At 39.0% G+C, this 13,481-nt stretch overlaps 1 protein-coding gene across 1 annotated transcript in view; it reads left to right on the forward strand.

Annotated features, from left to right (window-relative positions):
- The window catches only part of Psme4 (proteasome activator subunit 4), a 102,446-nt gene that overhangs the window by 87,055 nt on the left and 1,910 nt on the right, over positions 1-13,481 (forward strand). Inside the window, exons 42-46 of the mRNA XM_042691131.1 lie at positions 5,728-5,856; positions 6,563-6,718; positions 9,829-9,991; positions 11,451-11,584; positions 12,178-12,316. Of these exons, the coding sequence (XP_042547065.1) occupies positions 5,728-5,856; positions 6,563-6,718; positions 9,829-9,991; positions 11,451-11,584; positions 12,178-12,312 (717 nt within the window). The 3' untranslated portion in view covers positions 12,313-12,316. The remainder of the gene's footprint in view (positions 1-5,727; positions 5,857-6,562; positions 6,719-9,828; positions 9,992-11,450; positions 11,585-12,177; positions 12,317-13,481) is intronic.

A 13,481-nucleotide genomic window follows, 5' to 3' on the forward strand; every position in this document is an offset into this window, starting at 1 on the left:
TTATGGAGTATCATGATTATACAGATCATAGTTAACAATTCCATCTCAAGCACTTAAAAAAATGTTTTAAACAAAGGGCCTTGTGCTTAACCTAGGCAAGTACTCTATCATTTAAGCCAAGTCCCTCTTAGTTAATTGGGGGGTTGAGATCTGAGGTTCAAAGCCAGCCCAGGAGGAAAAAATTTGTGAGACTTATCTCCAACTAACCACCAAGAAACTGTAACTGGAGCTGTGGCTCAAATAGTAGAGTACCAGCTTTGGTGAAAAAGCTAAGGGACGGTGCTCAGGTCCTGAATACAAGCCCCAGTACTGGCAAAAAAAATTCCTTTATTAGAAAGAGCATTGTTTGACTGATAGTGAGTTTCTAAGTTATAGTAGCTTAGAGAAAAAGCCACAGTGAAATTTTTTAATATTGTCATTTCTGTCTTTTCTGTATTATATAATTGTGATTAGTGTTCAAATTAATTTTTATTAATAGCTACTATTTGGTTTTTGCTACAGTTGTTCACTCAGTAGACAATGAAAGCAGGATGCTTAGTTATTTACAGTCTTTACAATTATATGAACAGGAGCTAGGCTCCCTAGATACAAATTTGCCTCCATAACTGACAGCTAATCATGTACCTACCCATGGACTAGTAATTCAACCCTTCAGAATTCTCTCTTTTCTTCATCCTTCCCACTTTTTTTTTTTTGGTGCTGGTACTGAGGCTCTGGATCTTTGGCTGTCACTCAGCTTTTTCATTCAGGGTTGATACTGACACTTCACCACTTAAGCCGCCTCTTTAGTTCCATCTTTTTACTAGTTAATTAGAGGTAAGAGTCTCACAGGCTTTTCTTCTTGAGTTGGCTTTCCACCTCAATCCTAATATCTTAGCTTTCTAAGGAGGCATGAGTCACCAGCACCTGGCTAGAATTTTCTTTTTCTTCATCTGTTAAGTGGGAGTAATTAATAATAATAATCACCTACCTGACAAGGATGTTATTAGAAATAAGAGACTTTAAAACATTGTATACATCTAACTATTAAAATCGAATGGTTTTGTGACTGAGTTCAATAACTGGAATATTATCTGAATTTTCCATTCTCTGCATTGCATTAGCAAATTGCAACAATGCATTGGACTCTGAACCTAGAGAGAGTTAAAAGGAGGTGCATGCATATGCAAAGTGCTAAGGAGCTGCATCAGGCATATGGTAAAACATGGTAGCGTTTCTGTGCAGGGATGGGATTTCTCTAGCTCAGTGGTATAATACTTGCCTAGTATGCATGGAGCCCTGAGTTCAACCTCCAGCACTGCCAAAAATAAAAGGAAGGTTGTTCTCCCCTCCTACCCCCACCCCAATCCTGGGGCTTGAAATCTGGGCCTGGGAACCTTCCCTGAGCTTCTTTTCAAGGATAACACTCTACTACTTGAGCAACAGCTCCAGTTCCGGCTTTTTCTTTGTATGTATGTGGTACTGAGGAATCGAACTCAGGGCTTCATGCACGTTAGGCAAGCACTCTAACACTGAGCCACCTTCCCAGCCAGTGTTCCTTTTTATTAGTGATATAATGACCACCGAAATGAAATTTTGTTTTGTTATTATAGAGGTGATGTACAGAGGGGTTACAGTTAAATAAGTCAGGTCATGAGTACATTTCTTTTTGGACATCCTTGAAATGTATTTTTGTAAGATAAATAACCAGAAGTGCACATTGGCAATCAGTTTGTATTTACTGCATTGTTGTGAGGTACATAGTACATTGCCTAAGATTTTCCAACCAGGAGTTTTACACACTCTTGCTTTGGGGTATACAAGAGTCCTCTGTTAATACACTCTAAGGGATATGTTTCTTTTCTGGATTTTCTCCTCTTGTGTGACTTACCAGAACTTACTGATTTCTTAAAACTGTCTTCTAACATATTATGCAGCAGTTATTTTCAATACCCCTCATAGCATTGTTACAAAAGAAAGATGGTTTTATTAGTGAATCCATTAAGATTCCTTGGTTGCAAGCATTGAAAACCAACTGAGTAGGAAAGCAAATGTGGGAAACAAATTATCTAAAGGTTTCTAGATGGTTCAAAGAATGAAACAAATGCTCAGTTCCTGAGTGGACAAAGGAAGGGGTAACAATGCTTGACTCATTACCTTACTCATGTAACCGTAATCCCTCTGTACAGAATGTTTACAGTAAAGTAAAAAAAGAATTGGCAAGCCGGGCGTTGGTGGCTCATGCCTGTAATCCTAGCTACTCGGGAGGCTGAGATCTGAGGATCGCGGTTCAAAGCCAGCCCGGGCAGGAGAGACCGTGAGACTCCTATCTCCAATAAACCACCAGAAAACCGGAAGTGGCACTGTAGCTCAAGTGGTAGAGCGCTCGCCTTGAGCTGAAGAGCTGAGGGACAGCGCCCAGGCCCAGAGTTCGAGCCCCACGACCGACAAAAAAAAAAAAAGAATTGGCAATCACAGCAACTTTTTGGAATCTAAGTTATAGAAAATAACAGTCCTACTTTTTCATTATGTATTTCCTGGTCTCTTTCTTGTCTTTGTTTGGATACGGTTTATGATCCCCAACCCTGAACACCCACTAATATTATTACCATATAAGAATGTAAGTAGCAGTATGGTATTAACCTGTTACGATTAGTTTTTTTGTATTCTAAAAAATCCTTTAAAACACTTCCAAGTTGATATACATAGGAAATTTTCATTCTTTTAAACTTGTCTTTAACTTCAGAAGAAAGATCATGGCATACATACACAAACATATGAACATGCATACACCACACTTAAATTTTGTGCATTGATTAATTTACATATGCTTTTGATAATGGTAACCGGCTCAAACTAGTATGACTAGCTCAACAAAGAAACTCTGTAGTAGGGCTGGGAAGGTGGCTCAGTGGTAGAGCGCTTGCCTTACATGCATGAGGCCCTGGGTTTGATTACTCAGCACCACATAAGCAAAAAGAAAAAAGCCGGAAGTGGCGTTGTGGCTCAAGTGGTAGAGCGCTAGCCTTGAGCTGAAGAGCTGAGGCCTAGAGTTCAGGCCCCACGACTGGACCCAAAAAAAGAAAGAAAGAAAGAAACTCTGTAGTAGCTCAACATAGGGTTAGTGAGTTATCTTAAGTTCTTCTGACTGTAATAGTAGACCTGCCTGCCAATGAGCATTTTCTGTTGCTGTAAAATCAAATGTTTAAGAGAGAGTTTGACAGAGCCTATCCCAAATAAGATATTTGCTACTACCCAAACTTGAAATCACCTCATTTTGCTCTTGGTAAATTAAATGATTAAAAAAAAACAATTTACACATTGCCTATAATTTTGAACGATGGCATATTTATCATTTTGAATAATTAATCACAATGATTAAATAATCATTTAATAATTTTACCTATGTCACATACTCCAAATCTGTTTGCATACAATTGTTTTAAGCAAGATTAATTGATTCTTTCACAAGTTGATTTTTAATCCAGTGTATTGTGGCCGTCTTTCCATATCAGTGCACACACTGCCTTTTTTAATGACTTCACCATCATTTAAAAATGTATCCATAGGGCTGGGAAGGTAGCTCAGCGGTAGAGTGCATGCCTTGCAAGCATGAGGCCCTGGGTTTGATTCCTAAGCACCACATAAACAGAAAAAGCTGGAAGTGGCGCTGTGGCTCAAGTGGTAGAGCACTAGCCTTGAGCTGAAGAGCTGAGGGACAGCGCCCAGACCCAGAGTTCAGGCCCCATGACCGGCAAAAAAAAAAAAAAAAAAAAAATGTATCCATAGCTAAGTGTTGTTGGCTTATGCATCACGGTTCAAAGCCCAGCCCAGACAAGAAAATCCATGAGATTTATCTCAATAACCACCAAAATGCCAAAGTAAAGCTGTGGCTCGTGACAGAGCTTTAGCCTTGAGTAGCTCAGGGACAGCACCCAAGCCTTGAGTTTCAAATCCCATAGCTGGCACACAGAAGTAACCATTTTTCGGGGCTGGGGGTTTAGCCCAGCGGAAGGGCGCCCACCCGCGCACCCAAGGCCCTGGGTTCGGTCCTCAGCCCTGGTGGGAGGGGAGGGGAAAGCTACAAAAAAACTACAGACGTAACCATTTTTCTTTTAAAGGAAACTCTCTACTCTTGTAAGTCATCAGATAATAGAGACAGTACTGACATTATTTTGCACACTTGACATAAAAGGCAGAATAAATACTAATCATCAGTAAAAAACTGAGATTTTACATGAGAAATAAAGGATATAAAAATCCATTGGTTAAATGAAGTCCCAGCAATTCTTAATTTAAAATTTCATGATAATAGAAATAAGATCTTTAGATGTGCTTACTTCCTAGTTTTCTTCATGCAAAACTTTTTTTTTTTTATTTTTATTTTTGGGTCCGGTTGTCGGGCCTGAACTCTGGGCCTGGGCGCTGTCCCTCAGCTCTTCAGCTCAAGGCTAGCACTCTACCATGAGCCACAGCGCCACTTCCGGCTTTTTTCTTTTTGCTTATGTGGTGCTGAGGAATCGAACCCAGGGCCTCAGGCATGCAAGGCATGCGCTCTACCACTGAGCCACCTTCCCAGCCCATCTTCATGTAAAACTTTAGAGTTGAATCATTTAATATTCCTAATGTCCTGAGTATCCGTTTCTAAAGATTATTTCCCACTGAAACAACCAGAAATGGCTAATTTCATTTGCTTCATTTTGGAGCAAGAAGTATGCAAGATCAGTTTCATACCACAAATCAAGGATGCCTGTCTTAAGCTGTGTTAACAGACTCAGGAGCCAGTTCGAGGAAGTTCCTACTAGTCAGAGGACACAAAGAAATAGTAGCTACATTGAATTACAGTGCTATATTTTTATTTATTTTATTATTATTTTTGTTGTTGTTAGTCGTGGGCTGTGAACTCTGGGCCTGGGCAATGTCCCTGAGCCCTCCAGCTCTACCACTAGTGCTCTACCACTTTGAGCCATAGCACCACTTCCAGTTTTCTGGTGGTTATTTGGAGATAAGAATCTCATGGACTTTCCTGCCAGGGCTGGCTTTGACCCACGGTGCTCAGATCTCAGCCTTCTGAATAGCTGGGACTTCAGGCATGAACCACCAGCACCCAGCGTCATATATATTTTTTTAATTCATGGATAAGGGCTGGGAATGTGGCTTAGTGGTAGAGTGCTTGCCTAACATGCATGAAGCCTTGGGTTTGATTGCTTAGTACCACATACACAGAAAAAGCCAGAAGTGATGCTGTGGTTCAAGTAGTTAGAGCTAGCCTTGAGCAAAAGAAGCTCAGGGACAGTGCTCAGCCCCTGAGTTCAAGTCCCAGGACTGGCAAAAAAAAATCATGGGTGTGTTGGAACAGTTCTAAAAAGCTAATTGTAATTAACCCATAAATGCTATAGTTGGGGAAGTTATCAAATGTTGTACATTGTAACTAATGAACTTTTCTCTATGATGATACGATTTGGGTGTATATAGAGAACATAGCAAAATGTTGTAGATGAGATATGTTTGAGTTTTGATTTAGATAATTTGGTTGAGGAAGGGAGAATCGGAGAGAAAGAAATATATAAAACATCCATGAGTTTGTTATTGTTGAAGAGGTGATGGATTTTGAAGGATTTATTATAGTTGTATCTATATGAAAATTTCCTCAGATGATGCTGAAAGTAAAAATAGAGTTTCATGTAGGATGCTTTTGCATTTATTGGCAGTTATTTTTCAATTAGCCTTAAAAAAATTGTTCCCTAGATTGCCCCCGTGGAGAATGACAATAGCTATGATGAACTGAAAAGAGACGCAAAGCTCTGTTTGTCACTAATGTCTCAGGGGTTGCTTTACCCTCATCAAGTGCCTTTGGTACTTAAGGTGCTAAACCAAGTAAGTATAGCTACAAATTTTATATTTTTTCGTTAGGATTCTGGCTCATTATTCTGAGAATTCCATCTACAGTATATACTGTGTTTGATTTTTTTTTTAATTTTGTTCTGAGTCTTCTTTTAATATAAGAAAATATATGTGTGTTGGCAAAAGAAATAGACCTAACTTCTATACTTGGTTCTGCAACCAATCTCTGTGACTTTTAGCAAGTCATAAAGTCAAAAGTTCCCTATATAAACAAAGAGCTAATTATTCAAGTGCCTTGAATGAAGACAGGGTGCTTAAGCAGGTGGGGCATGTCCAGTTTCAGTAAAGGTATAAACTTCAGTTGTGGAGCCAGCCTTGAAGTGAAAAACCAAGGGAGAGCTGAAGTCCTTGAATTCAAGCCCTAGTATTGATACATACCTTCCCCTCAAGACACAAAAAAAGGAAAAATAAAATAAATGTACAATCACTGGGGGAAGTTAATGGTCATTAATTATGACAAGTCTTTCTCACTAAAATTACTGCTACCCATGTTTTTCTTTCTCATTATTTAATAATCACTTTCTGACACCTGAAATTGCTCCTTTACCCCAAGATAAGCTTACTCTAACTCTACCTATGAAAGCACAATCAAGTTAGAATAGTATGTTATTTGTATGGACTGTACTTTGCATGAAATTTGTCAGTGTTGTCATTTTTTATACTTATTTCTCATTCATAGATAGCAAGAAGCAGTTCTTGGCATGCGAGATACACAGTACTGACCTACCTCCAGACCATGGTATTTTATAACCTCTTTATTTTCCTAAATAATGAAGATGCAGTCAGAGGCATCAGGTGGCTGGTGATAAGCCTTTTGGAGGACGAACAGCTTGAGGTAAGCAATTAAGTTACAACACAAGATAGATGGCGGTTCACAGCCAGCCCGCCTGGGGAGGGACATCCACCAGACTCTTATCTCCCATTAACCTCCAGAAAACAGGAAGTGGCGCTGTGGCTCAAGCAGTAGAGCACTCGCGTTGAGCTGAAGAGCTGAGGGACAGCCCCCAGGCCCAGAGTTCAAGCCCCATGAGCAACCACCACAACAAAAAATATCAGTATCATTTTCCTTTGAAAAAGTATTTCCACATTCATAAGATGTTTGTTTATTGATTGATTGATTGTACCAGTCCTGGAGCTTGAACTCAGAGCTGGGCACTGTCCCTAAGCTTCTAGCTTTTTGATGGTTAATTGGAAATAAGAGGCACGAGTTGGCTTCAAACTCACATCTCAGCCTCCTGAGTAGCTAGGATTACAGGCAAATCCACTGGTGTCCAGTTTTATTAATACTTTGTATGAAGAATAGTCTTTTAGTCAGTTTAATAGTCTGATGTAAGAATGTAATAGTCAGTTTAAATAGTCTAATGTAAGAAAAGCATGTTGTAATAGGTGTGGAATATGATAAACTTTCTCAGATTAGCTTTGGGAAAAAAACACAATGAAATTTTTATAAAAGTTTTACTATTTTTTATTTTTATTCTTTTGCTAGTCCTGGGGCTTGACTCAGGGCCTGGCCACTGTCCCTAAGCTTCTTTTTTCCTCAAGGCTAGCATTCTGTACTACTTGTCCTACAGCACCACTTCCAGCTTTTTCTGTTTATATGGTACTAAAAACACAGGGCTTCATGCACTCGAGTACTAAGCCACATTCCCAGCTCTAATATTATGGACTTCAAACTTTTCCATGTAGTAGAGTACTTTGTATATTTTATATACTTTATATCTAAGCACTAACAGTAGGTTTCTTCTATAGGAAAGTGGTAGTGTGATTTTATCTAGTGAGCCTATCCAACTTGTGTACTGGAGCCAATGTTAATGTAATGCTTAACATCCCCATAGAGTATTATAAAATTATCAGGAAAAATAATAACTTTATTTTTTTAATCAAAATTGAAGGAATAGGAGTTTGAAAAGTAAAAATATTAACAGAATTATTTCTTAGCTTCAGGTATAATAGTATGTGTTAAATAGCTTTCTCTCACAATAAATACCTGAGATAGCACCTTCTTCAAAAGTAAAGGCCTATTTGGTCCACACATTTGGAGACAGAAGTCCATGATCTGTTGGACCAGTTGATTTTAGACTTGTATTGAGGCAGTACATCTTGTTAGGCTTGCCTGGAAGTGCAGACCCACTTCTTAGAGGCCAAAGGGGCTTGCGTTCCATTGACCCTCTAAGCATACTTTAGTGACCTCTCAATAGCACCAGGCTGGAGCCCTCACCGTGAACACATGGGCATTAGGGGGACTAATAAGATTTGAATTTTCACTCAAGTTCAGTGATTTTAGGAGCTTTATGAGAACATTTTATTAGATTATTTTAGAATTTTCTTCATTAAACACAGTTTTAAAGTAAACATACCATGATATTTATTAAGGCCATTGTATTTGAACGGCAGTCCTGGAATCCTTGGAGTAGGAATGGTTTTGAAGGGGAAGAACAAACAGAAGAGAAAGAGTGAACTGGACACCAGAGATAACCCAAATAATAGCATTTAGTACCTACCTTGTGGACATTCAGTAGCCTGATCAGTGGGCAGTACCCTTTCTTAGCACCGGTTGCCTGCCAGTACTTCTTCAGAACTTCTAGACTGCAGTTCCAACCCATGTTCATGCACCTCAGGAAACCTCTAAAAAATGAAACATGATGAGGGAAGGAGAAATTATACCCAGACTAAAGCAACTTTTCAAGAACTTGCAAAAAAGTGAAAGGGTAGCCTGGAGTTGGTGGCTCAGACCTACCCAGGAGGCTGAGAGCTGAGGATCACGGTTCAAAACCAGCCCGTGCTTGAAAGTCCATGCGACTCTTATCTCCAATAAACCAGTCAGAAAATCGGAAGTGGCGTGGCTCAAGTGGTAGAGCACTCACCTTGAGCTGAAAAGCTGAGGGACAGCGCCCAGGCCCAGAGTTCAAGCCCTACAACCACCAAAAAAAAAAAAAAAAAAGTGAAAGAGTAGAAGAAACTACTGCCAGCAACAAGTTGGCAAATAGGGATAACACTCTAGCAAATGCTGATGTCTAAGAAGCTGCTCGCCAAAAGCAAGACGGAAAAAGGGAAAATAACATAGTGTTCATGTTACAGGTAGAAAAGTACTTCGTAACAATGGGTGAACAAATGTAGCAGTGGTACTCACTGGATACTTTGTTGAAAATGAACTATACAACTGTGGGCAGGGATGGGAGGGAAAATCAGTGAGGGAAGGGGTGACATTGTTCAAAAAGAAATGTAGTCATTAACTGACTTACATAACTATAACATGGACAAATCTGATTCCACGAATATTACAAACACAACATTTCAAATGATCAGACTTTATAGTAGAGAAAAATGTTGGGCATAAGAAACTCATTAAACTTTATTGTATAATAATAACAGCGTAATAAGGAATATAGATGACATATGCTGTAAATAATGACAAGTCAAAACCTGTCAATGACTAGAGGAATGGAAACTTAATACACTAAGACATTGTTATCTATCCTTAATTCAGTGAATAAATACCCCTCCCGAAAAAAATGTTTGTACTTTTTAGATTTAGTAATCCTAGTTCTTTAAATCTAGACTAAGAAAATAATACTGCAGTATGAAACATGAATTAAGACTATTTTGTGTCAAGCGCTGTATATCCTAGTACCACACAGTCCTAACTACTCAGAACTGAGCTCTGAGGATTAAAGTTTAGAGCCACCTGGGCTGTGCTTTGTGTTTGACACCAGCAGCAGTGGTTGGAGGAGTTTGTGAACAAATTTCATTCTGCTTAAAATACTTAAAACTTCCATTCTTTAACTCCAATGTAGTGTTTATCCATTTTGAGGCCAACACTTGGAGACATAATGATGCCTAAATCAGGAAACACCCAAAGAGTAACAGGGTCTGTCCCCATTCCAATTCCCACCCCTCCCCATCCCTTTATTCCCTCAGCTCTAATCAATATCATTTTCTCTACAGGTCCGTGAAATGGCTGCTACCACTTTAAGTGGTCTATTACAGTGTAACTTCCTTACCATGGACAGTCCTATGCAGGTTCATTTTGAGCAACTTTGCAAAACAAAACTACCTAAGAAAAGAAAGCGAGATCCTGGTTCAGTAGGAGATACCATTCCTTCTGCAGGTAATGTTGACATGGGAATTAATCGGGATTATTCAGGCTACTTACATATCCCAAGCCTTTGCAAGGTACTAGGAATAGTACTCTATTTTTGAGAAGGTATACATATAAAAGGAAGGACCTGGAATGTAAAATCTAAAAAATGAGATGGGAGCCAAATGCCACTGGCTTACACTTTGAATCCTAGCTACTCAGGAGGCTAAGATCTGAGAATAACAGTTCAGAGCCAGCCAAGGAAGGCAAAACCTCAAAAGATGCTTTCATTGTAATTGAACACACAGAAACCAGAGCAAAATAAAATCCGTAAGGTCATGTGTAAAGAGAAACTGAAATGCAGCTGACTTTACCTCCTGCTAATGACCACCAAAGAATATAGAGAACACATGGGAAGTTTAGTAAATAGGAAATTTATTGAATTTATGACAAGTTCTTAGAGTATGACACTTACGTGCGTGCTCAAGTGCTTACATGCAACCGTCCTAGGGCTTGGGTACTGTCCCTGAGGTTTTTTAAAATATTATATTGTAGTCTTAGTTATGTAATAAAATGCCAGCAGTTTCAGTGCTTGAAAATTGTACTTTTTCGTAATTTTATACTAAAGTATTTTTAGATCTTTGTTTCACCAAATGGCATTGTTTACAATTTTAAATTAGCCCAAAGTCTTTGTCATATCTTCACCGCCCTATCTTCCATGTTGCATTAATGCACCTGCAAATAAATGAGCACATACAGCTTTATTAAGAAATATGCCTATAATCCTAGCTATTTGGCATGACCCTATCTCAGCCAAGATAGGATGAAATATTTTGGAAGCCTAAAAATGTGGATTGTGTCCAGGTACATGCCTAGGCAGAAAGCAAGACCCCATCTCAAAAATACCCAGCAAAAAATAGGGCTGGAGGTGTGGCTCAGCAGTTAAGAACACCTGTCTATAAGCTGCCCTGAACTCAGTCTCAGTACTGCCTCCCTCCATCCCTGAGCTTTTGTGCTCAAGGCTAACACTCTGCCACTTGATCCACAGTTCCACATCGGTTTTTTTGTAGTTAATTGCAGATAAAAGTCCCATGGACTTTGCTATCCACAGTGGCTTTGAACGTTTACCCTCAGATTAGCCTCCAGAGTACTGCCAGGATTACAGGAATTAGCCCCTCGTGCGTGGCCCACTGTGTTGTTAATTTTAACAAATAGCTCAAACCATTCCTTGGCCTAAAAATAATTGTTCTATTATTGAGGAACATCTATAGATTAGCTTAAAATTTCTGAAATACAGGGATTTTAAGTTCAGCCTAAAAACCTGTTTGTAAGGTATGTATTTGTAGACTCATTTTAAATGCAGAAAATCCATAATTGAATAAGAATTAGGAATAAATTATGTATAATTTAATAATTGAAACCTAACATCTTTCCCTACAACAAGTGCCTGAGAGTTATAAATATTCGACATACTTTGCTTTTCTTGCAGAGTTGGTGAAACGCCATGCTGGGGTGCTAGGACTTGGTGCATGTGTCCTTTCTAGCCCTTATGATGTTCCCACCTGGATGCCCCAGCTCCTTATGAATCTGAGTGCACATTTGAATGATCCTCAGCCTATTGAGGTAGAGTTCTTCCTTTTTCATTTATTCACACATACAGTATTCCTAAGAAGCTATTTGTACTAATAATTCCTATATACTTTAAATTTACTGCTCACCACTATTACTAAAATCTTGCAGAGACATTTTTCCTATGTATATTTGAAATCTTTTTTGGTAACAAAAACTACTGTAGCTTTTGTCCTTCACAACCCAATGGACGTATAGTATTGCCAATATTGTCTGGACAGTTAAAATCTGTTTCTCTTTTTCTACCCTTATCTGTAATATATCTCAGTAGAAGAAAGTTATTAATAAGTAGGAAATAATGGTTGTATTATTTAGTAATGATCACCTCTGTTCCCAAGTTAAGCATTTGAAAGACTAATGTCTTTGTTCTTACCACCAATTCCACACAAGTGTTGTAGAGTTAGTAATTCCACAGAAGCTTAGTGGTTTGGGGAAATAAGGTTGATTTACTGGGATTGTAGCATGCTAAACACTTACTATGTGAGATGTATGTGAAGTCTATTTAGATTGTTTTGTAGCTAGGGACATCTTCCATATAATCCTGGCTGCTCAGAGAGGTTAAAACATGTGGGTTGCCTATTCCACAGATGACTGTAAAAAAGACCTTATCCAATTTCCGAAGGACACACCATGACAACTGGCAGGAACACAAGCAACAATTCACTGATGACCAGCTTCTTGTCCTCACTGATCTCCTTGTGTCACCATGCTATTATGCATAGAAAGGTAAGCAGCAAAGTTCTGGATTTAAACATATGCCATCCTCAGGAAATGTCATTCATTTGGTAACAAAAATGGATATTTGTAAGTTCTTAATTAGAGGGTAGAGTAGCAGTACTGGGTTTTGAGCTCGGAGACTTGAGTTGGGTTAGGTGCTTCCCTACTTGAGCCATGTTCCCCCAGAGTCTTCATTGCTATAGTAATTTTCTGGATAGAATTTTAGGGTTTTTCCAATGTCTAGCTACAGACCTTAATCCTCCTTCCTATGTTTCTCATGTAGCTGGGATCATGCACAACTATGGCTGGATTGTTTGTTAAGATGGAGGTCTCAATAACTTTATGTAGACTGGGTTTCAACTGCAGCCACCCAAATTTCCATCCCCTGAGTAGCTGGGATTACAGGTGTGAACCACCATTTTCCTGAATTTGGTTTTTAATTTTTAATGACATTCTTAGAACTGTAAAGTAGAGGGAATTACTTTCTGTTTTTAAAGATGGCTTTGGGGATTAGAGTTCTGTTTCAACAGTAGAGCACATGCTTCAGCACCAAAATCAATAAATATGCATACATACATGGAAGCCAGCTATATAAGAGAATGCTTGTAATACTAGAAGCTGAGGCATAGGATCATGAGTTTGAGGCCACTCTGGGTTACATAGCAAGACTGTCTCAGTCAGTAATCATGGCTTTTGCTATGGACAGTAGAATTAAGTTGTCATACAATTGTTTCATGCTTCGTTGTGTTGTTAAGCAGAGAGTTGATATGACTATGTTCACCTTTATCAATGAGGAAAAGATGAAATCAGGCACATTCAGGTATGGCTGAAAGCCAAATGAGTAGCTTTAGTAGGTTGGGAACAGTTGAGTAAAAGAAATCATAATCTTAGCTGCCTTCTGATTGGGACATTTTGAGTTTTCCTGAAGCCTCTGTGTTCAACATAGTTATGAAAACATTTCATCTGGATTCTTACATACTTGCTCTATAAAGAAAGAGGAGCTGGGCACTGGTAGCTCTTGCCTATAATCCTAGCTACTCAGGAGGCTGATTCAAAACCAGCCTAGGCAGGAAAGTCCGTGAGACTTCTCATCTCCAATTAACTACCAGAAAACTGGAAGTAGTGCTACGGCTTAAAGTGTAGAGCACTAACCTTGAGCAAAAGAGCTCGGGGA

Source organism: Dipodomys spectabilis, unplaced genomic scaffold (genome assembly GCF_019054845.1).
Source record: "Dipodomys spectabilis isolate Male_0828 unplaced genomic scaffold, ASM1905484v1 ptg000141l, whole genome shotgun sequence".
Taxonomy (NCBI): domain Eukaryota; kingdom Metazoa; phylum Chordata; class Mammalia; order Rodentia; family Heteromyidae; genus Dipodomys; species Dipodomys spectabilis.